The 22587-nt window shown below is 47.3% G+C and overlaps 1 protein-coding gene across 2 annotated transcripts in view; it reads left to right on the top strand.

Annotated features, from left to right (window-relative positions):
- The window catches only part of LOC115088127 (cytochrome P450 2K6-like), a 137286-nt gene that overhangs the window by 26691 nt on the left and 88008 nt on the right, over nucleotides 1–22587 (top strand). For both annotated transcript variants that reach the window (XM_029596104.1, XM_029596103.1), the window contains exon 4: nucleotides 7907–8067. In XM_029596104.1, the coding sequence (XP_029451964.1) occupies nucleotides 7907–8067 (161 nt within the window). The remainder of the gene's footprint in view (nucleotides 1–7906; nucleotides 8068–22587) is intronic.

Raw genomic sequence — 22587 nt, 5'->3', positions numbered from 1 at the left:
AGAGCTGGGTAAGTGGTGTGATCGTAATTGGTATGAGAGATCTGTGCCTTCTTGGTGTAATTCTAGAGCTGGATAAATGCTGTTGTGGAGACGGTGATGTCTGACCGGTATATAGTGAGTTAGCATTTCTTCCCCTAGTTCAGCACTGGGTGCTTGCTGGGAGTGGAAGGATGAACGCTGGATGCTTGCTGGGAGTGGCAGGATGAACGCTGGATGCTTGCTGCTTGCTGGGAGTGGCAGGATGAACGCTGGATGCTTGCTGGATGCTTGCTGGGAGTGGAAGGATGAACGCTGGATGTTTGCTGGATGTTTGCTGGGAGTGGAAGGATGAACACTGGATGTTTGCTGGGAGTGAAAGGATGAACGCTGTATGTTTGCTGGATGTTTGCTGGGAGTGGAAGGATGAACGCTGGATGTTTGCTCGATGTTTGCTGGGAGTGAAAGGATGAATGCTGGATGCTTGCTGGATGCTTGCTGGGAGTGGAAGGATGAACGCTGGATGCTTGCTGGATGCTTGCTGGGAGTGGAAGGATGAACGCTGGATGTTTGCTGGATGCTTGCTGGGAGTGAAAGGATGAACGCTGGATGTTTGCTGGATGTTTGCTGGGAGTGGAAGGATGAACGCTGGATGCTTGCTGGATGCTTGCTGGGAGTGGAAGTGTGAACGCGGGATGAGTGCTTGCGCTTAGAATGATGAGCGTTGGCCAGAACTAGGCATAGGCGGGAGGAGTGCAGGAGTGTTGGTATTGGGTAGTGTGAGCCACTCTGGTAAGGCTGAATAGCGATGGGAGGAATTACTTAGGAATCTTCACAAATAGGCTCACAAAGGAGCGCGACTAAGCCCCTTAGGTCGCGCTCCTTTGGGCGCGCGACGCCCAGCGCGCGGCACCGTCGGGAACCTCGTTGGATTTAAAGGGGCTCCAGCCAGCTTCCGATTGGCCTGGTGCTTATCGGGGTCGTGGCTTGTACTCACGGCGTGCAGCGTCGAAGTTCCGTTCTTATTTTAAAATCTCTTCCTGCCGCTCTTGTTTCCGTTCTTATTTTAAAAAATTTTTCTTCCTGCAGCTGTTCGCATCTGCACGGCTCACCAAAAGGTGAGCGGGCTCTTGTCCCTGAGGACCATGTGAGCCCCGGCAGAGAGGCGAGGTAGGCGCTGGGACGGAGGAGGAGGTGAAAAGGGCTGCCGTCGGGAGCCTCGTTGGATTTAAAGGGGCTCCAGCCAGCTTCCGATTGGCCTGGTGCCTATCGGGGTCGTGGCTTGTACTCACGGCGTGCAGCATCGAAGTTCCGTTCTTATTTTAAAATCTCTTCCTGCCGCTCTTGTTTCCGTTCTTATTTTAAAAAATTTTTCTTCCTGCCACTGTTCGCATCTGCACGGCTCACCAAAAGGTGAACGGGCTCTTGTCCCTGAGGACCATGTGAGCCCCGGCAGAGAGGCGAGGTAGGCGCTGGGACGAAGGACGAGGTGAAAATGCGGATCTCACGACGGCATTGAATAGCTAATAAAAGAGGCTCTAGTTGTAAAATAAACAATAAGGGTGATAATGGGCAACCTTGCTGAGTGCCTCTCTCAACCACAAAAGGCTCCGACCGTGCCCCATTCGCAAGTATGGTTGCTCGAGGGTCCGAATATAGTAACCGCACGGCTTGTGGAAAGAAGAAACCATTAATCCCCATTTTGTCCAAAATGTAAAATAAATAGCGCCACTCCACCCTATCGAATGCCTTTTCGGCATCAAAGCTGATTACCAGATAGGTAATTGTCTAATTGTCGGCAAATTGTCATGGCCGTCAATACACGGCGAATATTAGCTAGCGCATAACGCTGCCGTACAAATCCCACCTGATGGTCTCCAATCAGAGAGAGGAAAAGAGGAGCCAACCGGTCCACTAATATTTTAGCCAAAATTTTGTGGTCAAGATTTAACAGGGAGATTGGACGATAGGATTTGGGTAAAAGAGGATCTTTACCCACTTTAGGTATAAGGGTAATCAAGGCTAAGTTATCGTGCATAGGGAAGGATCCATGAGTTATCAACTCCGAAAATCCCACGGCCAGAGGTTCTGATATACGATCTACCAGAAGCTTAAAAAAATCAGCCGTATATCCATCCGGGCCCGGGGCTTTAAATTTTTTAAGCCGACAGATAACCAGACTAACCTCCTGATCCGTTATGGGTTTATTAAGCTTCACCTGTTGGTCTCTGGATAGACACAGAAGGGACAACGTGGAGCAAAACCGTGCACTTCCCTCCTCACTTCCTCCTTCCAACACATATAATCTGGAATAGAAATCTCAGAAACTTTTTTAAATGGAGGGAGTATCTTGAACCACCCCAGTATTCGGAGCCCTCAACGCCGATATATACCTGTTCGTCCTAGCTGAATCAAGTTAGCCATATTACTATACTGATACAGATGGAACTGACAGTATATAAAACTTTTTTTCACTCGTTGATGTAACAGTGAGTTAAGGGCTGCCTGTAGCGATCGATAGACTCCCCGCGTTTCCTCGCTCTCTATAGCAGTCAAGCGTACCCTGGCTTTACGTAATTGTATGCTCAACACTAATATACGCTTATTCAGACTCTTTCAATGATGGGAGAGATAGGATATAATGTCCCCCCTTAAAACTGCTTTCGCTGTATACCAGAACAAAGAAGGCTGGGAGACATGTGCTTTATTCAAGGTCGCATAATCCTCCCATTTAGCACGTAGATAATAGCAAAATTTCATGTCTGTGGCCAAAAAGTATGGATAGCGCCACTGTTTTACTGAAAACTGACTACTTGAAAATTGAAAGTCAACCCAAATGGGAGCATGATCAGATATAACGATATTATCTATTCCCGCATCTTGTATAAGGGAGAACACATGGCAACTGACAAGAAAGTAATCCAATCTCGAGAATGAGGCATAGGCATGAGAAACATGAGTGAAATCACGTTCCAGGGGATGCAAAGTGCACTATGCATCCAGCAAATGCAACGTGCTTTCCAACATTTGTGGGCCCTGTCCCATACCCCGTTCACGGCTACGTGACTGAGAAGCATCCAGGTCTTCATCGCGTATCATATTAAAGTCACTTCCCAATATCAGAGTATCATTGATATACGGGATCAAATGAGAGTAAAGTCCTCTGAAAAAACTGGGGTTATATATATTAGGGGTGTAGACATTACACAGCACAACAGTTCGACCATAGAGCTCTGCAACCAAAATGAGATAGCGGCATTGAGGGTCCTCAATTTCTTTAGTTATTGTAAGGGAAAGGCATTTATGTATCAGGATTGCCATTCCTGCTGATTTCGTAGACCCAGAAGCAGCCTGCACCTCCCCCACCCATTCAGGACGTAGTTTGGTGTGTTCCGTTGCAGAAAGATGTGTCTCCTGTAAATAGGCTACCAGGGTCGACTATTTTAGAGCGCTTGACCGGCGAGTGTATCCCACATACATTCCAAGATACAAACCGTGAAGGATTACTCAGATCTAGTCTGAAGAGAAAACAGGATTGCTTGGGTATCCAAAAATTCCCCGACGGGAGCCCTCCCAGCTGAGGCTCCCCCTGGTATATCTCCCCTCCAAAAGGACTGATGAAAAAGAAAGGAATAGACCAACCTGGCAGGTTAACTCGCTTTTTGCAGAGTATGATCAACCCCTCCACACCCCCACATTACTTGCCCCTGTCTCCCTTCCCTCCCCCTTCTCCCCCTACCCCCCACCCGACCTCCCCCCATCCCTTCCTGCCCCCCCCCCAATTCCACTGGACTGTTCCCCCCGAAACCCCCCATCTTCCAGTCCCATAAACCTTCCAGTGAGGAAGGAAGTAAGAAGATCACGCTTATATGTGTCCATGACCAAGCCTCACTTTCCCCGGTAATCAAGGGTATGATGCCAAATTCGGGTGTTGCAGCTATGAAAAAGAGCATCAGATAAAATCCCCTAAGGATATATAGAGGGAGAGCCTTTCCCCCACTAATCAGTAGCTAATATATAGTCACTCCACATGGTAAAATACAAAAACGTCCCTGCCAATTTGTCCATGGCTGGCTGATCAGTCTCAAACCTGGTGAATGGGCCTCCAGCCCTCTTCTGCCAAAGGACAAAAATAAGAACAGTTTTAGAGAAATTGATGCAGAGTTGGTCCCAAGGATTAGCCACAGAATCAAGAAGACTCATGACATTCCAGAGGCTTGAGTGTTCACAGTGGGAAATACCCTCCAAGTCTCAACTGTTCCAGATGTACCAGGGATATTCCAAAGTGCATACAGCAGTCTCCCTAGGCATGCAGAGAATATAGATAAAAAACAACACACAAGAAAAAACTTGCAACAACTGCTCAAACCAAGTGGGATTAAACACGTCTCCCAACAGTTTTGGAATCGCCCCCAAAAAGCCCAATAATTCAGGGCAGTTTGACACGGATAGTCGGAGCAAATAAAGGGAGAAATGGACAAAATAAATCCCCTTTCGGCTGCATATAGGAGGCACAAACAGTTTCCATCCCACAGAGCCCTGTCAGGATAAAAGAAACAGCCAGGCCTCTGTGCTCCCAGCAGGGGCTAATGCTGTGCTAATGCAGTGTTACCTGCCAACTCAGGGATTATTATGTCATGTAGCCAAAGGGTCCACAAAAACCTTAGCTAGCTCAGCCGATTCAAAGTTGTGGACCTTGTCAGCATGCCAGATCCATAGACGCACTGGAAACATGAGAGCAAATTTTATGCCACGATTATGCAGGGTTGAGCAGATTGGAGAAAAACCTCGTCGCACCTCAGACACCGAAGCAGAAAAGTCTTGGAAGACTCTGATGGAATGAGATTGGTAGCACAACTCTTGTTTTGCCCGGGAGGCTCGCCATATCTCTTCCTTGTGAGCTGAGTTGAGAATTTTAGCTATTACCAGCCTCGGGCGCCCTGACTGCATTTTTCTCACCCCTAACCTGTCTGCACATTCCACAACCAGTTTCCCTTGTAAGTGGGGCAGAGATAGCGCCTCCGGGAGCCATGCTTCCAGTAAAGAGCACAGGGAACATTTGTCAATGGTTTCAGGAAACCCTAGGAAGTGTAGGTTATCCCGGCGAGCACGGTTTTCAAGTTCGTCTACTTTAGTTTGTAGGGCCCGGATCGCATGGTCGTGGACGGCCATCTTAGATGTAGTAGCCACCGCGGCATCTTCCAACTCGGATATCCTTGTTTCTGCCATCTCAAGCCGCGGAGGCAGTGCTGCTAAAGAATCCCGGACCTCCCCCAACTGCGCTGTGAGTACAGTCCATTTCTCCTCTAAGGCCTCCCGGATTGCTTCTTTGATATCCGCGAGAGTAAGAGGAATGGGAGGGGGGGAGGGAGACTCACTTTCAGCCGCGGTCACCATCTTGGATTCCACCTCCCTCATTTTCTCTTTGTATTTTTCTGCTAGTTTTGGTAGTCAACGGGAGTGACGTCTTGCTCCGGACTCGGCCCGTGGACATAAGCTCTATCCCCTGTTCGCAGCGGCTGCTTCAGTTTAAATTTTTACGCGGTGGATAACTCGCGATTGTTGAGGCTGGTCTGGAGCTGAGGAGAAACACGTCCTCCCAGCTACCACATCACGTGACTCCCCTCCGAGGCCTGGCCTAACTTAAAACCTAGGCCAGGGCCTGGGGCCAGATATGCTAGGACCCGGTCAGAAACTCCTGACACCGGGGCTCAGCTCAAACCCAAACCCAATGCTCTGGCCCAACCCAGAATCTGGGTCCTGATAGCTGGGCCTTGGCCCAACACTGTGGCCCAGTCTGGACACTGGGTCCTGACGCCGGGGCCTCGGCTTAGACCCAGGCCCAATGCTGGGACCCAAACCAGAGACCAGTTCCCGATTCCTGGATTTCACTTGCTGCTCTCTGATTTCCAGGGGAGGGAGGACAAGGAGGGAAGACTTTGCCTTTGACCTCTGCCTATGTGCACTGTTATCTTAAATCTGATCCTCATCACTCCCAGAAGAACTAACACCTAATTCAAAACCACCTGCATTTCATGAAGCAAGTGAAAGCCTAGTTCTTCCATCAAGCTTTTTATATATTAGATATCCAGCTAGCTATCCCTGACTGAGATAAACTGAATATAATTATCTACCTGCAAATTACTCATTAGTTATACCCTTATCTTTGTGCATATTTTCTTGTATTGCCATACAAATAAATGGCCCTGACCAGACCTGAGACTGGCACCATTTTGACATCATTTTTGTGTCAGTTTCAGGGGAAGATGGCACCATTTTTAAAGAGATACCAAAAGAGGTATGAGTGAGTAGGGATTGCTTTTTCCCTTTTCTTTTTGCCAAATCACCATAGAAGGCATAAGTGGAGGTGAGGGAGGTTCTCGGCCTCAGTTTATTTGTTGGACACAGGGGCTCAGAGGTGCTCAGGTAGGCCCTATATGGGCTTGACTCTGTCACTGGTCCTATAATACTGATTAGAGATGGGGGTAGGAGTGTAAAGAGTTGGTATGGGCCATGTTATCAAAATTATTTCTCAGTAAATAGTAGGGGTGTGCATTCGGATTGACCGCATTAGTAAAACGCAACTCATATTTTTTTTTTACTTAAAAAATTGATTCGACATAAACGATCGGATTTCCCACATATCGAACATAGATATGTTCGATATGTGGGAAATCGCGATTGTTGAGCCAAAATAAAAATATAAACCCCCTCACCCTCCTTAATCCCCCCCCCCCCGACTTACCACAACTCCCTGGTGATGGAGCGAGGAGTGAGGACGCCATTTCTGCAATCCTTGGCGAGAAGCATGTGACGTCGGTGGCACGTCGAGTGACGCGGCGTCACGTGATTCCCGGCTCGTTCGCGCCGGACGGCTCGTTCGGCCCAAAAAGAACTTTTGGCCAGCTTGGGGGGGCCTCCTGACCCCCCCAAGCTGGCCAAAAGTTCTTTTTGGGCCGAACGAGCCGTCCGGCGCGAACGAGCCGGGAATCACGTGACGCCGCGTCACTCGACGTGCCACCGACGTCACATGCTTCTCGCCAAGGATTGCAGAAATGACGTCCTCACTCCTCGCTCGAGCACCAGGGAGTTGTGGTAAGTCTGGGGGGGGGATTAAGGAGGGTGAGGGGGTTTACATTTTTTTTTTGCACATATGTACATATACCCAACTCATTGGATTTTTTTTATGTCCATATTGGCCGCAAGTGGGACCCCCTTTCGGACATAAAAAATATGAACATAACATTTTGCTCTGCACATCCCTAGTAAATAGTGTATGCTATTTGCTACTAGCATGCATTATGTGACAAAATGACAACACCCCCAAAATTTTGGGGGTTTTCAGAACTGGTAGGGATTTGTTTTATTTGGCCATTTTTTAAAATTTATATTCCTTATTTGTTTCAAACAAATGCACATCCCTTTTAGATTCATTATGGAAAGACTGTTTAAGAAGAAGGAATGTTAAGTATCTTTAAAGACTAACCTGGTAGTTTGACCAGGGTTCAAATTCCATGTTTTCCAGTGATGCTCCTTGTGACCTTGGGCAATTCTCTTCATCCTCTACTGCTTCAGGCACAAACTTGCCGCCTATTTACTAAACATTTTCTGCATTTTGTGACTATAGGGAAATGGTTAGTAAATAGGAGCCCATAAATTAGGTATTTCCCATCTGGAGATGGGAAATACCTAATTTACCTGAATATAACTTGCCTTCAGCTACCAATGGAAAAGCAAGAGCTAAATGTAAAATAAATAAATAAATAAATAGAATACAATTGTGATTTTAGTGACTTTTCTTGTTTTACCTTACATGTGAATTATCTTTTGTTAGTCTTGCTTCTATTTCAGTAGCTTTTTAATTGTAATATTGTATGTTGTGTATCAGTTTCTGCATGCCCACTAATCATTTCAATTTGTTCTTTTTCAGGAAACCACTTTAATTTTACTGTGACACTGCATTTAGCTATTGCCAATATTATTACATCTATTGTTTTTGGACAGCGGTTTGAATATGATAATCCCCAGTTATGCAGACTTTCCAGCTTGGTCAAAGAAATCTTCAGGCTCCTTGGGAATCCCATGGTTCTGGTAATTATAGGTTTAATTATGGTGATTATGATGGTACATATGAGGGGCAATTTTCAGATTGCCCTCATGATTGCAAAACACAAGGATGCTTTTAGCATGCGTACTTTATATACATTTTTAAAGAGTACATAGTTTCACTTCAAAAATTAGCATAAATTACTTCTCCTTTGTGTATGCTAATTTGTTGGTGACTGAGGAGAATAAAATACCAACTATGTGCATCATTTTGCTCCCCAGATCCAATACCCCTGGAAGTATACTTCTTTTTAATCTGACTAAAACTATTTATGCTGAGGAAGCCTGTGTGTACTTTTAGCCTTTCCTAGGTGTTGCGTTCGTGCCTGTTCTTGCCCTCGCTCCACCCTCTCTACCTCTGAGGTGACTCCTTTTGGGTCTGATGGACAGTTGCTGACGCAGCTTCTCCTCGCCGTTTCTTCCCGGAGTCCCCGGGCTGGCCTGATGCTGCGGATCCGCCATGTTCCTGATGACGTAGGGCACGTGCGCCCACGCTCCAAAGTTTGTACCAGTAAGGGCGTGAACCTCGGGGGCATCCCCCCGTAGTGACGTCATCCGCTTCCAACATAAAAGGTCTTTGCTTATGCTTACGAATCAAGTTAGCAAGGGATTGATTGCGGGGATCATCTCGACCCGCTTCATTCTCCGCTGCTCTGCCTCTTCAAACTTACCAGGGTACCCGCTCCTCGGGGGCCCCCCTCTCTCCTCTTGTTTTCAGATTGCTAAGACGGGATCCAGTACTCGCCCCTCAAGGGCCTATGTCCCTGAACGCCCAGAAGACTCCCTACTGCCTGGAAGCGATCGCAGACGTGAACATTGTGAGTGTCTTTTCCAGTTGCATATAGGAACCGGTACTCGCTCCTCAAGGGCCCATATTCCTAGAAGTCTGAAGATTCTCTTCTGTCTAAGACGCTATCGCAGGTACGGAGATCATGAGTTATTACAGATTGCAGATAGGAACTGGTACTCGCTCCTCGAGGGCCTATGTTCCTAAAACCTTCCGAAGACTCCCTTCTATTTCAGAAGTTATTTCATATACAGATATTGTGAGTTCTTATTACAGTTTGCCTAGAAAACATTACAGAGAAAATTAACTGTGAGTTACCATTGCTCTCTCAGAGCTGTTCCTGGAACCAGGTACTCTCTCCTCGAGGGCCTAACTCTCTCCAGCTACTGAGCCTTATTATAATCTATGTGAGTGTATCATCTACTTCTGGTTATGTATCCAGCATACCCTGTCTACTCACTATCTATGAGTCTCGCTCTACAGCTCAGCAAACCCAGAGATTGCAGTTCCAGGATCTGAGGGACTTCAGCCCTGCCGGGCACATCAGCTCATTACTGCCACCTCTGGTGGATCTACTACCTGTAAAGAACTATCTGTGTCTGTCTCCATACTCCAGCCTACAGGTCGATACTGTAAGACCGCGGGAGAGCGGACGAACGCCCGCTCTCCCTGCGCGCGCACCGGCCCCTCGCCGGTGCGGGCGATTCAGTATTTAAATGAGGTGACGCGGGAAAAACGGGGAAAAGGAGGCGCTAGGGACACTAGCGCGTCCCTAGCGCCTCCTTTTTGTCAGGAGCGGCGGCTGTCAGCGGGTTTGACAGCCGATGCTCAATTTTGCCGGCGTCGATTCTCGAGCCCGCTGACAGCCACGGGCTCGGAAACCGGACGCCGGCAAAATTGAGCGTCTGGTTTTCGGCCCGACAGCCGCGGGCCGAATTCAAATTTATTTATTTTTTTTTAACTTTTGGGGACCTCCGACTTAATATCGCCATGATATTAAGTCGGAGGGTGCACAGAAAAGCAGTTTTTACTGCTTTTCTGTGCACTTTCCTGGCGCCGGAAGAAATTAGCGCCGACCTTTGGGTCGGCGCTAATTTCTTAGAGTAAAATGTGCGGCTTGGCTGCACATTTTACTTACTGAATCGCGCGGGCATACCTAATAGGGCCATCAACATGCATTTGCATTTGCACTGAATAAGGGGTAAGGGAAAACACGCGTCCAGAGCAGGCTGACAGTGCGCTCCGACGGAGCACACTTTACTGTATCGACCTGCTAGTCGGTGGTCCGTCTCTTGACATCCTCTTGATGGCGCTGTCATCTGCCATCAACCCAAGGATTCACCATTCTACATTAGAGTGCTCATCTCTCACACTTCAAGAGCTGAGTACAACAAACTGCTATCTTGCAGTTTACCCTCAACTGTTGCTAACATCTTCTTCCTCAGGCACTGTATCACAACCAATTGCTACTTCTTAGCAGGAACCATACAGAGGGCCAACACCTCCCTTCAGGGGAACTCTCGTATATCAGGTTGCCACTCTGTGCGGAGATCCATAACATATACTATTTCCTTCTCTCTGGAAGAACAGATCTTAGATGGTTGCTTACCTCTCCTCTCTGGGGAGCAACTCCATAACAGCTTCTACTACAGATTGCTACGCAGCAGTCATAACCTGTAACAGACTGTTAACTCCTAGCAGACACTCTAACAGATTGATAATTCCGCCTCCTGACGGGGTGATTGACAACAGATTGATAACTTCTCTCTTCTACAGGAGTCTAGTCACAACAAATTGCTAACTCTGCCCTCCTGGTGGAGTGACCGCTCACAGACTGCTAACTCCTCTCTTCTTGAGGAGTGAAGCATGACAGATTGCTAGCTCCTCCCATCTTGAGGAGCAGAATTATAATAGATTGCTAACTCTGCCCTCCTGGCGGGGTAAGCCATAACACTAGGAGGCCAATTTTCAAGCAGACATTGTAGGTTCATTAATCCATTTTAATGTGACTAGATTGATTTACAATTGTGTTTATGTGACCGATGGATGCATGTTTTTCTGATATCTCCCTTGGTGTTTTTGGTGACTCCCTGAGGAAGACTGCTACATGATGTTTACAAAAATATACATACAGAATAAATACAATTTAAAAATAATTATGAATGGGCAGAATTGATGTGACTAGATTTATCATCTTGTTTAGAAAGAGTTCTCACAAACAAAAATCTTGAGGCTAAGGTCCTAAAGTGAGAAAAACCTTTGCAATGTTCAATTCATTCAATAAAATGGAAAACAATATTTGTAGTTTTCAATTGCACATAAAATGTTCCCTTTTAGCATGCAAAGAAGAATTAGCAACATTTTTAGTTTATGCAAAGAGTTCAATTTTGCATGTAATTTCACATGAGCGAAAGTTTATTTACATTTATAGTTAATGACTGATATTATGCAAAATGATGTCAAGCAGCTCATTAACCATAGTAAAACTATTCAAGAAATAGGGTTCAAAAAGCTGATTTCACAAAATCTTTAACTACTCCTCAAGGAGGTATAGTTAAGGATTTTGCAAAGTTTCCTGTGGAAAAAGTAAATGCAATATTTTTCCTCCAGGCTTATTTGCATATATAGAAAAATATTGCTTGCAAAATACAACTTCAGAAAATAATGGGATGGGATGTGCCAGATATTACCTTAGGTAATATCTGACACATCCCATCAATTTGCTGCTTTTATTTGATAATTTCCTAAGCATTGTTTTGAGTCTATTTCAGTTAGAACTTTTGTTGTTTCACTGCAGACAATTGGCTTATTTGTTAGTTAATTAATCTATTTATTTATTTTTACATTTATTACCTGCCCATCTACAATTCTGAGCAGTGCACAAATTGAACATACATTATACAATAAAAACACAATCTGTATTAAAACAATTAAAACTAATAAAATAAAAACCTGACAAAACCAAACCAAACAATATAAACAATAATACATTGTAAAGTAACATAACATGTAAGAATGTCAGTCTCAATTAGACTAATATACATTAAGGGCCGGATTTTCAAAAGGTTATGCGTGTAAATCCGGAGGACTTACACGTGTAACCGGTCCTGCGCACGCGGGGCCTATTTTAAAAAGGCCCGGCAGCAAGCATAAAGCCAAGGACGCTTATAAGTCCCGGGGCTTTGATAAAGGAGCAGTCCGGGGTTGGGCAGGGGTGGGGCCAGAGGCCTGTAACACAACGGCCATTGACACTGTGTCGAGGGATTGCGTGCCTCCGGGCAGGTGCAAAAGATAAAATAAAGGTCAGGGGAGGGGTTAGAGTAGGGCTGGGGGGGGGGGGGGGGAGGTTAGGGGAAGGGGTGGGAAGGTCAGGCTAGGGGATGGGGAAGTTCCCTCTCAGGGAGGAAACGGAGGAAGGTAGCGCGGCTCGGCACATGCAAGGTGCATATATATGCACTGCCTTGCATGCGCACGCATGCTATAAAATTGGGCATACATGTGCACCTGCCGGGTAGCGTGCACACATGTAGGCCATGCACGATCCTTTTAAAATCTACCCCTAAGGGCCAGATTTTAAAAGGGTTACGCACGGAAATCCAGAGGATTTACGCGCGTAACCTGCCTTGCGCATGCTGGGAGGGGGTGGGACATGGGCAGTGTGGGGCGTTGTGGGGGTGGGGTCAGGCCATATTTGCCGCTGTGCCGGGGATTGCGCACCTGCCTTTGGGCAGCTTGCTCCTGCCCAAAGGCAGGCACAAAAGTAAAACAAAATTTTTGAGGGGGTTAGATTAGGGCTGGGGGGGAAAGGTTAGGGGAAGGGATGGGAATGTCAGGCTAGGTGGAAGGGAACGGGGGAATGTGGCGCGCCGACCCCTGATTTTATATAGGCTCCTGCGCGTGCAAATTATAAAATAAAGTGTACATGTGCGTGCGCCGGGTAGCATGCGCACATGTGCACTGCACGTGCATGTTATAAAATCTACCCCTAAATGCATAGGGCCGGATTTTAAAAGGATTACATGCGTAAATCCAAAGGATTTATGCGCATAACCAGGCCTGCATGTGCCGGGCCTATTTTGTAAAGGCCCGGAGACACGAGCAAAGTCCCAGGATGCGTGTAAGTCCCGGGGCTTTTCTGAATGGGCAGGCAGGGGGTGGGATGGGGCAAGGTGGGGGCTGGGCAGGGGCAAAGTGGGCGGTCTGGGGGCAGGGTGGGGGCAGTCTGGGGGCGGGGTGAGAGACATGGTCGAGGACTCTGGCAGGCGTAATTTCTGAGATAAAGGTACGGGGTTTTTTTCGGGCTGGGGGCAGGACAGGTAGGGGAAGGGAGGGGAAGGTGGGGGGAAGGAAAGTTCCCTCCGAGGCTGCTCCGATTTTAAAGTGGCCTCGGAGGGAAAGCCAGCTGGTCTCCCTGAGGGCTCGGCACGCACAAGGTGCACTAGTTGCACCCCCTTGCGTGCGCTGACTCCTGATTTTATAACATGCACGCAGCTTTGCACGCATGTTATAAAATAGGGTGACATACCTTTTAAAATCTGCCCCATAATACCTAACTAAAAGAGAAAAATTGCTTTTTTTCAGCTAGAAGATATGTATGTATTTCGACTTTAGTGAAAATTTAATATGTCAGATTCCTGTCTCAAAACATCTGGTAACGTGTTCCATAAAATATGTCCAGCAAAGTAGAAAGTTCTGTCATAGCTCATCTAACTGGTCTTGTAGGAAGGAAGGAATATTAAGTATGTGTTTGGAAGATGATATGAGAGCACACACTGGAAGATAGATTTAAGTCAAATAATTATAATATCGTGGAGCAATATCATTAATTAAGCTTCACTTAGCAAGCAATGGTCAACCAATGGAGTTTATTTTATTTATTTATTTTATTTATTATTTTTATATACTGACATTCATCTCAATTGAGATATCACACCGGTTTACATTCAGGTACTGTAGGTATTTCTCTATCCCCAGAGGGCTTACAATCTAAGTTTTTGTACCTGAGGCAATGTAGGGTAAAGTGACTTGCCCAAGGTCACAAGGAGTGACAGTGGAACTTGAACCTTTGTAGACAGAGCAGGCATAATGTGGTCTTTTAACTTGGTGCCTGTATTGAGGTGAGCTGCTGCATTTTGGATTGATTGTAAGGCCTTAAGAGTAGAATGAGGAAGGCCTAAGTATAAGACATTACAGTAGTCAACTTGAGAAATTAAGGTCTGGGTTACAGTTCTCAGATCAGCTTTCAAAAGTAAAGGTTGAATATGTCGCAAAAGTCAGAGTTTATAAAAACAGTTACAGATTAAATTACTAACCTGAGATTTAAAAGATAAAGAAGAGTCAAATACAATCCCTAAATTCTGAAGTTTCCTAAATATAACTATGGGAACATTTTCAAAAAACAGAGATGGAGGGGGTTAACTGGACAAAATAGAACAAAAATAGAATTTCAGGTTTTTTTTAACATTAAGCAAAAGCCTATTTTCAAAAAGCCAATTCTTAATGTCTGACAAACTGGTAGAAATTCTTATTACAGTGTCCAAAATGTTGGAGGAGACAGGTAAATAAAAGTAGATGCCATCTGTATATAAGTGGTAGCCAACTGACAAGTTGGCTAAAAGTTGAGATTAAAAAAGGGCTGTTGATAAGGCAGACCCTTGAGGTACACCAGCATCCAATCTAAATAAATATGACTTGTTTCCTGAGATGTTAACAACATATTGAAAATAATCAGATAAAAATGAATGAAACCAATCTAAAACATCTGAGGATAAACCAATTTCTTGAAAATGATGCAATAGAATCTTGTGGTCGAAAGTATCAAAGGCCGAGATGAATACAGTAAAAAATCAGCTCCGGCGTCAATGCCTTGCTGAAAAACATCAGAAATAGACAATAAAATTGTTTCAGTACCATGGGAAAGTCAAACCCAGATTAAAAATTGTCAAGGATATTATTTTAATTTATAAAAGAATTTAACTGATTAAGAACCACTTTTTCAAGATTCTATTATACATGGAGACTTAATTTTGCATCTTCAAAAGATGGCAATGATTTGGTGCAGGATATCTAACATCCATTTCAATGCAATGTGCAAGACCAAAACGGATATACTATAATGGGATGAGAGTTAAAAAAAAACAAGATCCAGCAGTGGCATCTCTAGACAAAATTATTTGTTGGGATGAAGGAGGTCAAGTTAAGTATAGAAAATGGAAAGCCAAAATGACATTCCCACAAATAATACCCATCCCTGCTGCACAGTCCCCTCCCTTTAAATTGGCTAGAAAAGAGAAAAGAAAGAAAAGTCCCAAAAGCCTTCAGTGCTAATTAAAAAAAAACAACAAAAAACAGCCAGTTTCTTCTTCCCAGTAAAACTACAATTATAATTATTTAATATTCTCAATCAATTCTTCAATATGATATGAGAATAAAATTGAAGTCTATACAAGAAGGGACAGAACCTCAAAAACCCTGCACCTCCAGTTCTATAACATGCTTCAGATCCATATAAATTTCCCCTACAATAGACTTTGGATGTTTTTCCCTTATCAAGCATCAAAAAAATAAAATTTTCAAATTCTGGTGTCACCTCAATAACAAAAATGCAAATACCTTCAACTGCAAGTTAGTTTGTGAAGTAACACAAAACCAGCAAAAAAAGACACTGAGAACCTTTGTAGCAATCTTGCCATAATATAACAGAACTAACTCCCAGAAATCAAACAGCAACAATCCTATCTAGGAAAAGTCAGCACTGCAATATTACATCGGGTCTGGAGAAACAATTCATCTCCTATAGGAAAAATACAAGGAGCTATATTGCAACACGCTACATGCTAGCAGAATACCTCACTTCAGTCACAGATGAAGAACACAAAGAGACCCTCTCCAAATACAGAATAGTGACCATAAAGTATAAATAGAAACGTGCACACAACTGAATTGGAAACTGCAACAAGCTAAACTCACTATGCTGTGCAACAACAGAAAAACAGAAACATCACCATTCCTCATAAAACATCCAACAATAAAATCAAGAACGATAACACACCATTCATAATAGTAAAACCATACTTATAAAATGAATACATATTTGAAAACAAATGATGATTAAATATCCGTATTTCCCAAACACTAATAAAGTATTTCAAAATAGCAAACACAAACACTATGTAATAACTGAAACAAATAAGGATAAAAATAATCCCTCTTTCCATACTTGTCAACTTTTGATTTCCAGATAACCTGGGATTGTTGTGGATTCATTGAGGAGGGGAGGGGATGGCACACAAACTTTCTCCTCTCTCATATACACAGTATCTACTAGAGATGTGAATCGTGTCCTCGATCGTCTTAACGATCGATTTCGGCTGGGAGGGGGAGGGAATCGTATTGTTGCCGTTTGGGTGTTTGAAGTATTGTGAAAATCGTGAAAATCGTGAGCCGGCACACTAAAACCCCCTAACCCCCCCCCGACCCTTTAAATTAAATCCCCCACCCTCCCGAACCCCCCCCCCCCCAAATGCCTTAAATTACCTGGGGGTCCAGCGGTGGTCCGGAACGGCAGCGGTCCGGAACGGCCTCCTGCAATTGAATTGTGTTGTCCTCAGCCGGCGCCATTTTTCAAAATGGCGGCGCAAAATGGCGGCGGCCATAGACCAACATGATTCGACTGCAGGAGGTCGTTCCGGACCCCCGCTGGACTTTTGGCAAGTCTTGGGGGGGTCAGGAGGCCCCCCCAAGCTGGCCAAAAGTCCCTGGGGGTCCAGCGGGGGTCCGGAAAACGATCTCCTGCCGCGAATCGTTTTCCGTACGGAAAATGGCGCCGGCAGTAGATCGACTGCAGGAGGTCGTTCAGCGGCGGTCCGGAACCCCCGCTGAATGACCTCCTGCAGTCGATCTCCTGCCGGCGCCATTTTCCATACGGAAAACGATTCGCGGCAGGAGATCATTTTCCGGACCCCCGCTGGACCCCCAGGGACTTTTGGCCAGCTTGGGGGGGCCTCCTGACCCCCACAAGACTTGCCAAAAGTCCAGCGGGGGTCCGGAACGACCTCCTGCAGTCGAATCGTGTTGGTCTATGGCCGCCGCCATTTTGCGCCGCCATTTTGAAAAATGGCGCCGGCTGAAGACAACACAATTCAATTGCAGGAGGCCGTTCCGGACCGCTGCCGTTCCGGACCGCCGCTGGACCCCCAGGTAATTTAAGGCATTTGGGGGGGGGGGGTTCGGGAGGGTGGGGGATTTAATTTAAAGGGTCGGGGGTGGGTTTTAGGGGGTTTTAGTGTGCCGGTTTTCCTGCCCTCCCCCTTCCCCCGATTTACGATTTTTTGACGATAAATCGGGGGAATTGGTATTGTATCGTGGCCCTAAAGATTTTTGACGATTTAAAATATATCGGACGATATTTTAAATCGTCAAAAAACGATTCACATCCCTAGTATCTACCACATGTGCTCATTCCCTTTCGTACACAATTTGCTTACACACATGCTCTCTTTCATATATACACATATGCTCTCTGTCTGTCTCTCACATATACATGCACTCGCTTTCAAACACACACATATGCATACTTTCACTCTTACATCCACGCTCTCATAGACATATGCTTGATGTCTCACACACACACATGTTCATTCTCTGTCACTGTCATGCACATGCACGCTACTTGTCATTGTCTCACACAAAAAGCACCCACAAGCACACATTCACACACCCGCTATGCAGGCACGGCTTTAGACATAGGCAAAGCAGGCAACTGCCTCCAGTGCCCAATTTTTATAGGCACCACAGCATCACTGCTGCTGCTATGCCTTCATCTGGGCCTGCTACTGTGAAGTTGCTTGTCTCTTCTAGTAGCACCAAGTCCACAGTAATAGCAGCAGCAACTTGAAATTAAAGAAATTCAGCATGGAACTTCCTACAGCTCTCAAATACTGAAGGACCCTGTTGCACTCCACTCTCTCCTCCTGCATGGGATTCTTATTACCTTGAAAAACATTATAAGGTGCAGGGTGCCATGGGTTCTCCCAGTGTGTAAGGGCTGCAGGAGGCTTCATGCTAAATTTTCAAAATTTCCTACTGCTGCACTTGCTGTAGATCCAGCACTGTGACTTGAGGGGCTGAGAGGGGAGGAGAAGGGGTGTGCCCTGAAAGGGGAGGATATCATCCTCTTCCCCCTCCCTTAATTCCTTTTGGGTGCATGCCACTGGAATCTGGCCCTGATGCACTCACATTTACTCAAATACACGCACACATGCTTTTCCACATATTCAAGCATGATCCCTCTCTCACACATAGACACACACATGCATGTTCTCACATTCACATGCACATATGCATGCATGCTCACAATATACATGCACATATTCATGCTTTCACATACACACAAATATACATGCTTTCTCTCACTCACTCACTGAGGCTAGGCTTCTCCTATTTTTCTGGCTGCCAGCGGAATAATTTCCACAGATAGTTCCATGGGTTTTTCCTGTTCCTCAGGCTGCTGACACTATCTGCCAGAAGCAACCAGAGACAGCTGCTCCCCTCCTTTTCTGGCCACATGGAAGGGCCAGCATCTGGTGTTGCTTTTCTCTTTGGCCAAAGGGGCCCAGCCACTGTACCTACTCTACTCTTTGGCAGACAGGAGGGCCTAGCCACTGTTCTGGCTCCTCTTTTGGACCAGGGCCAGGCTGGTCAATGCAAATGCTGTTGTCCCGAGGTCCCAAGGCATATTACTTTCTTCCATCCTGTGGGACTCAGGCCTCCTGTTCCTTTCATTGCAATTTGGCCGCCTTCTTCTGGCCTTTATGATCCTATGGCACACTTAATTTTCTATCCCATTATGATCAGAAAGAAGAAAGCCCAATCACTGTGCTCCTGCCATCAGGAAGAATGTTGCTTCCACATCTGAGCAGAGCTGCTGAAAGCAGTAGTAGGGTTACCTAGTGCAGGGATAGCCAACCTTTCACATTTTGAGATCCATAAAACCAGAATTTACAGAGGGAGAAAACTGATGTGCCTTTTACAGAGAGGTGAGAGATAATACTCCCCCGCCCCACACACACACGTATAAAAGAAAAAGCCAGCAGACAGACACACATTCTTTCTCAGATGCAAAGACATATTCACACTCTCACATTCCAAGACACTCACATATACATTCTGCTGTTGTGCTGCTGCTCATGTACTGAGTGTCTCAAACCCCAGTATTACAATATTGTGTAAAGTTTTTGTTTGCTGCTAGCCCTTCCACAGCCTGTAGCAGAAGATGTGCGGCAAAGACTGTCAGCAGTTTTCTTGGCCCAGGAAGCGGTCTAGCACAGGCAAAGATTTGTCTGTTCCTACAATGTCTTAAGGGTATCCGCATAAGCCTGTGCCGCAGGAGAAAGCACAGAGAGAGGTATGGGTAATAGGGATGTGAATCGTTTTCCATATCGTCTTAACGATAGAAATCGTGTGGCAGGGCAAGAAAATCGTCTTAGGCACGATTTTTTAGTTAAAAAATCGTTAAAAATCGTTTTTTCCGATTAGTGCGCACTAACTCGAGTTAGTGCGCACTAACGGGAGTTAGTGCGCACTAACTGGGAGTTAGTGCGCACTAACTGAAAATGATACAATTTGACACTTTTCAGGTCAGTTAAGGTCAGTTTAGGAATGAATATGTATTCCTATTGGCTGCCCTCTTATTTATTCATGTTACCAAGCTTCCCACTGACAGTATATGGGGGATGGGAAATGGAAACAGTTGGTAGCTTGACAAAAAAAGTAATGTGATCAGTCAATGTGACTAGAACTTGTGCCCTAACCCTGATACCAGGGGTATTGTGATCTTCCTGCACACAGTGCCCTATCCCTATTAATACCAGGAGTGTTGTGATCTTCCTGCACACAGTGCCCTATCCCTAATACCAGGGGTGTTGTGATCTTCCTGCACACAGTGCCCTATTCCTGATACTGGGGGTATTGTGATCTTCCTGCACACAGTGCCCTATTCCTGATACCGGGGGTGATGTGATCTTCTTGCACACATCCCGATATCAGGGATAGGGCACTGCATGCAGGAAGATCACAACACTCCTGGTATTAATAGGGATAGGGCACTGCATGCAGGAAGATCACAACACTCCTGGTATTAATAGGGATAGGGCACTGCATGCAGGAAGATCACAACACCCCTGGTATCAGGGATAGGGCACTGTGTGCAGGAAGATCACAATACCCCGGAGGAGTGAGGGTCAGGCAGCTCCCCCCTGTCTGTGAAGCCAGCCTCTCACTAGTAATGCAGGGAGGGGGCTGTCTCAGACTTCACCATCCTCCCCCCCCCCCCCCTCACCCACACACCATTCACTAGCTGGGACATGGGGGAAGTCAGGAGTGAGGGTCAGGCAGCTCCCCCCTGTCTGTGAAGCCAGCCTCTCACTAGTAATGCAGGGAGGGAGCTGTCTCAGACTTCACCATCCACCCCCCCCCCCTCACCCACACACCATTCACTAGCTGGGACATGGGGGAAGTCAGGAGTGAGGGACAGGCAGCTCCCCCCTGTCTGTGAAGCCAGCCTCTCACTAGTAATGCAGGGAGGGAGCTGTCTCAGACTTCACCATCCTCCCCCCCCCCCCTCACCCACACACCATTCACTAGCTGGGACATGGGAGAAGTCAGGAGTGAGGGTCAGGCAGCTCCCCCCTGTCTGTGAAGCCAGCCTCTCACTAGTAATGCAGGGAGGGAGCTGTCTCAGACTTCACCATCCTCCCCCCCCCCCCCTCACCCACACACCATTCACTAGCTGGGACATGGGGGAAGTCAGGAGTGAGGGTCAGGCAGCTCCCCCCTGTCTGCGAAGCCAGCCTCTCACTAGTAATGCAGGGAGGGAGCTGTCTCAGACTTCACCATCCTCCCCCCCCCCCCCTCACCCACACACCATTCACTAGCTGGGACATGGGGGAAGTCAGGAGTGAGGGTCAGGCAGCTCCCCCCTGTCTGTGAAGCCAGCCTCTCACTAGTAATGCAGGGAGGGAGCTGTCTCAGACTTCACCATCCACCCCCCCCCCCCTCACCCACACACCATTCACTAGCTGGGACATGGGGGAAGTCAGGAGTGAGGGACAGGCAGCTCCCCCCTGTCTGTGAAGCCAGCCTCTCACTAGTAATGCAGGGAGGGAGCTGTCTCAGACTTCACCATCCTCCCCCCCCCCTCACCCACACACCATTCACTAGCTGGGACATGGGGGAAGTCAGGAGTGAGGGTCAGGCAGCTCCCCCCTGTCTGTGAAGCCAGCCTCTCACTAGTAATGCAGGGAGGGAGCTGTCTCAGACTTCACCATCCTCCCCCCCCCCCCTCACCCACACACCATTCACTAGCTGGGACATGGGGGAAGTCAGGAGTGAGGGTCAGGCAGCTCCCCCCTGTCTGTGAAGCCAGCCTCTCACTAGTAATGCAGGGAGGGAGCTGTCTCAGACTTCACCATCCACCCCCCCCCCCTCACCCACACACCATTCACTAGCTGGGACATGGGGGAAGTCAGGAGTGAGGGACAGGCAGCTCCCCCCTGTCTGTGAAGCCAGCCTCTCACTAGTAATGCAGGGAGGGAGCTGTCTCAGACTTCACCATCCTCCCCCCCGCCCTCACCCACACACCATTCACTAGCTGGGACATGGGGGAAGTCAGGAGTGAGGGTCAGGCAGCTCCCCCCTGTCTGCGAAGCCAGCCTCTCACTAGTAATGCAGGGAGGGAGCTGTCTCAGACTTCACCATCCTCCCCCCCCCCCCTCACCCACACACCATTCACTAGCTGGGACATGGGGGAAGTCAGGAGTGAGGGTCAGGCAGCTCCCCCCTGTCTGTGAAGCCAGCCTCTCACTAGTAATGCAGGGAGGGAGCTGTCTCAGACTTCACCATCCTCCCCCCCCCCTCACCCACACACCATTCACTAGCTGGGACATGGGGGAAGTCAGGAGTGAGGGTCAGGCAGCTCCCCCCTGTCTGTGAAGCCAGCCTCTCACTAGTAATGCAGGGAGGGAGCTGTCTCAGACTTCACCATCCTCCCCCCCCCCCCTCACCCACACACCATTCACTAGCTGGGACATGGGGGAAGTCAGGAGTGAGGGTCAGGCAGCTCCCCCCTGTCTGTGAAGCCAGCCTCTCACTAGTAATGCAGGGAGGGAGCTGTCTCAGACTTCACCATCCTCCCCCCCCCCCCCCTCACCCACACACCATTCACTAGCTGGGACATGGGGGAAGTCAGGAGTGAGGGGCAGGCAGCTCCCCCCTGTCTGCGAAGCCAGCCTCTCACTAGTAATGCAGGGAGGGAGCTGTCTCAGACTTCACCATCCTCCCCCCCCCCCCTCACCCACACACCATTCACTAGCTGGGACATGGGGGAAGTCAGGAGTGAGGGTCAGGCAGCTCCCCCCTGTCTGTGAAGCCAGCCTCTCACTAGTAATGCAGGGAGGGAGCTGTCTCAGACTTCACCATCCTCCCCCCCCCCCCCCCCTCACCCACACACCATTCACTAGCTGGGACATGGGGGAAGTCAGGAGTGAGGGTCAGGCAGCTCCCCCCTGTCTGTGAAGCCAGCCTCTCACTAGTAATGCAGGGAGGGAGCTGTCTCAGACTGGTATCAGGGTTAGGGCACTGTGTGCAGGAAGATCACAACACTCCTGGTATTAATAGGGATAGGGCACTGTAAGAGATGACTGTAGTAGATTGAATAAAGA

This window comes from Rhinatrema bivittatum, chromosome 3, assembly GCF_901001135.1.
Source record: "Rhinatrema bivittatum chromosome 3, aRhiBiv1.1, whole genome shotgun sequence".
Taxonomy (NCBI): Eukaryota; Metazoa; Chordata; class Amphibia; order Gymnophiona; family Rhinatrematidae; genus Rhinatrema; species Rhinatrema bivittatum.
Note: the sequence above shows the minus strand (reverse complement) of the source record. Positions and strands in the feature narration are given on the sequence as shown.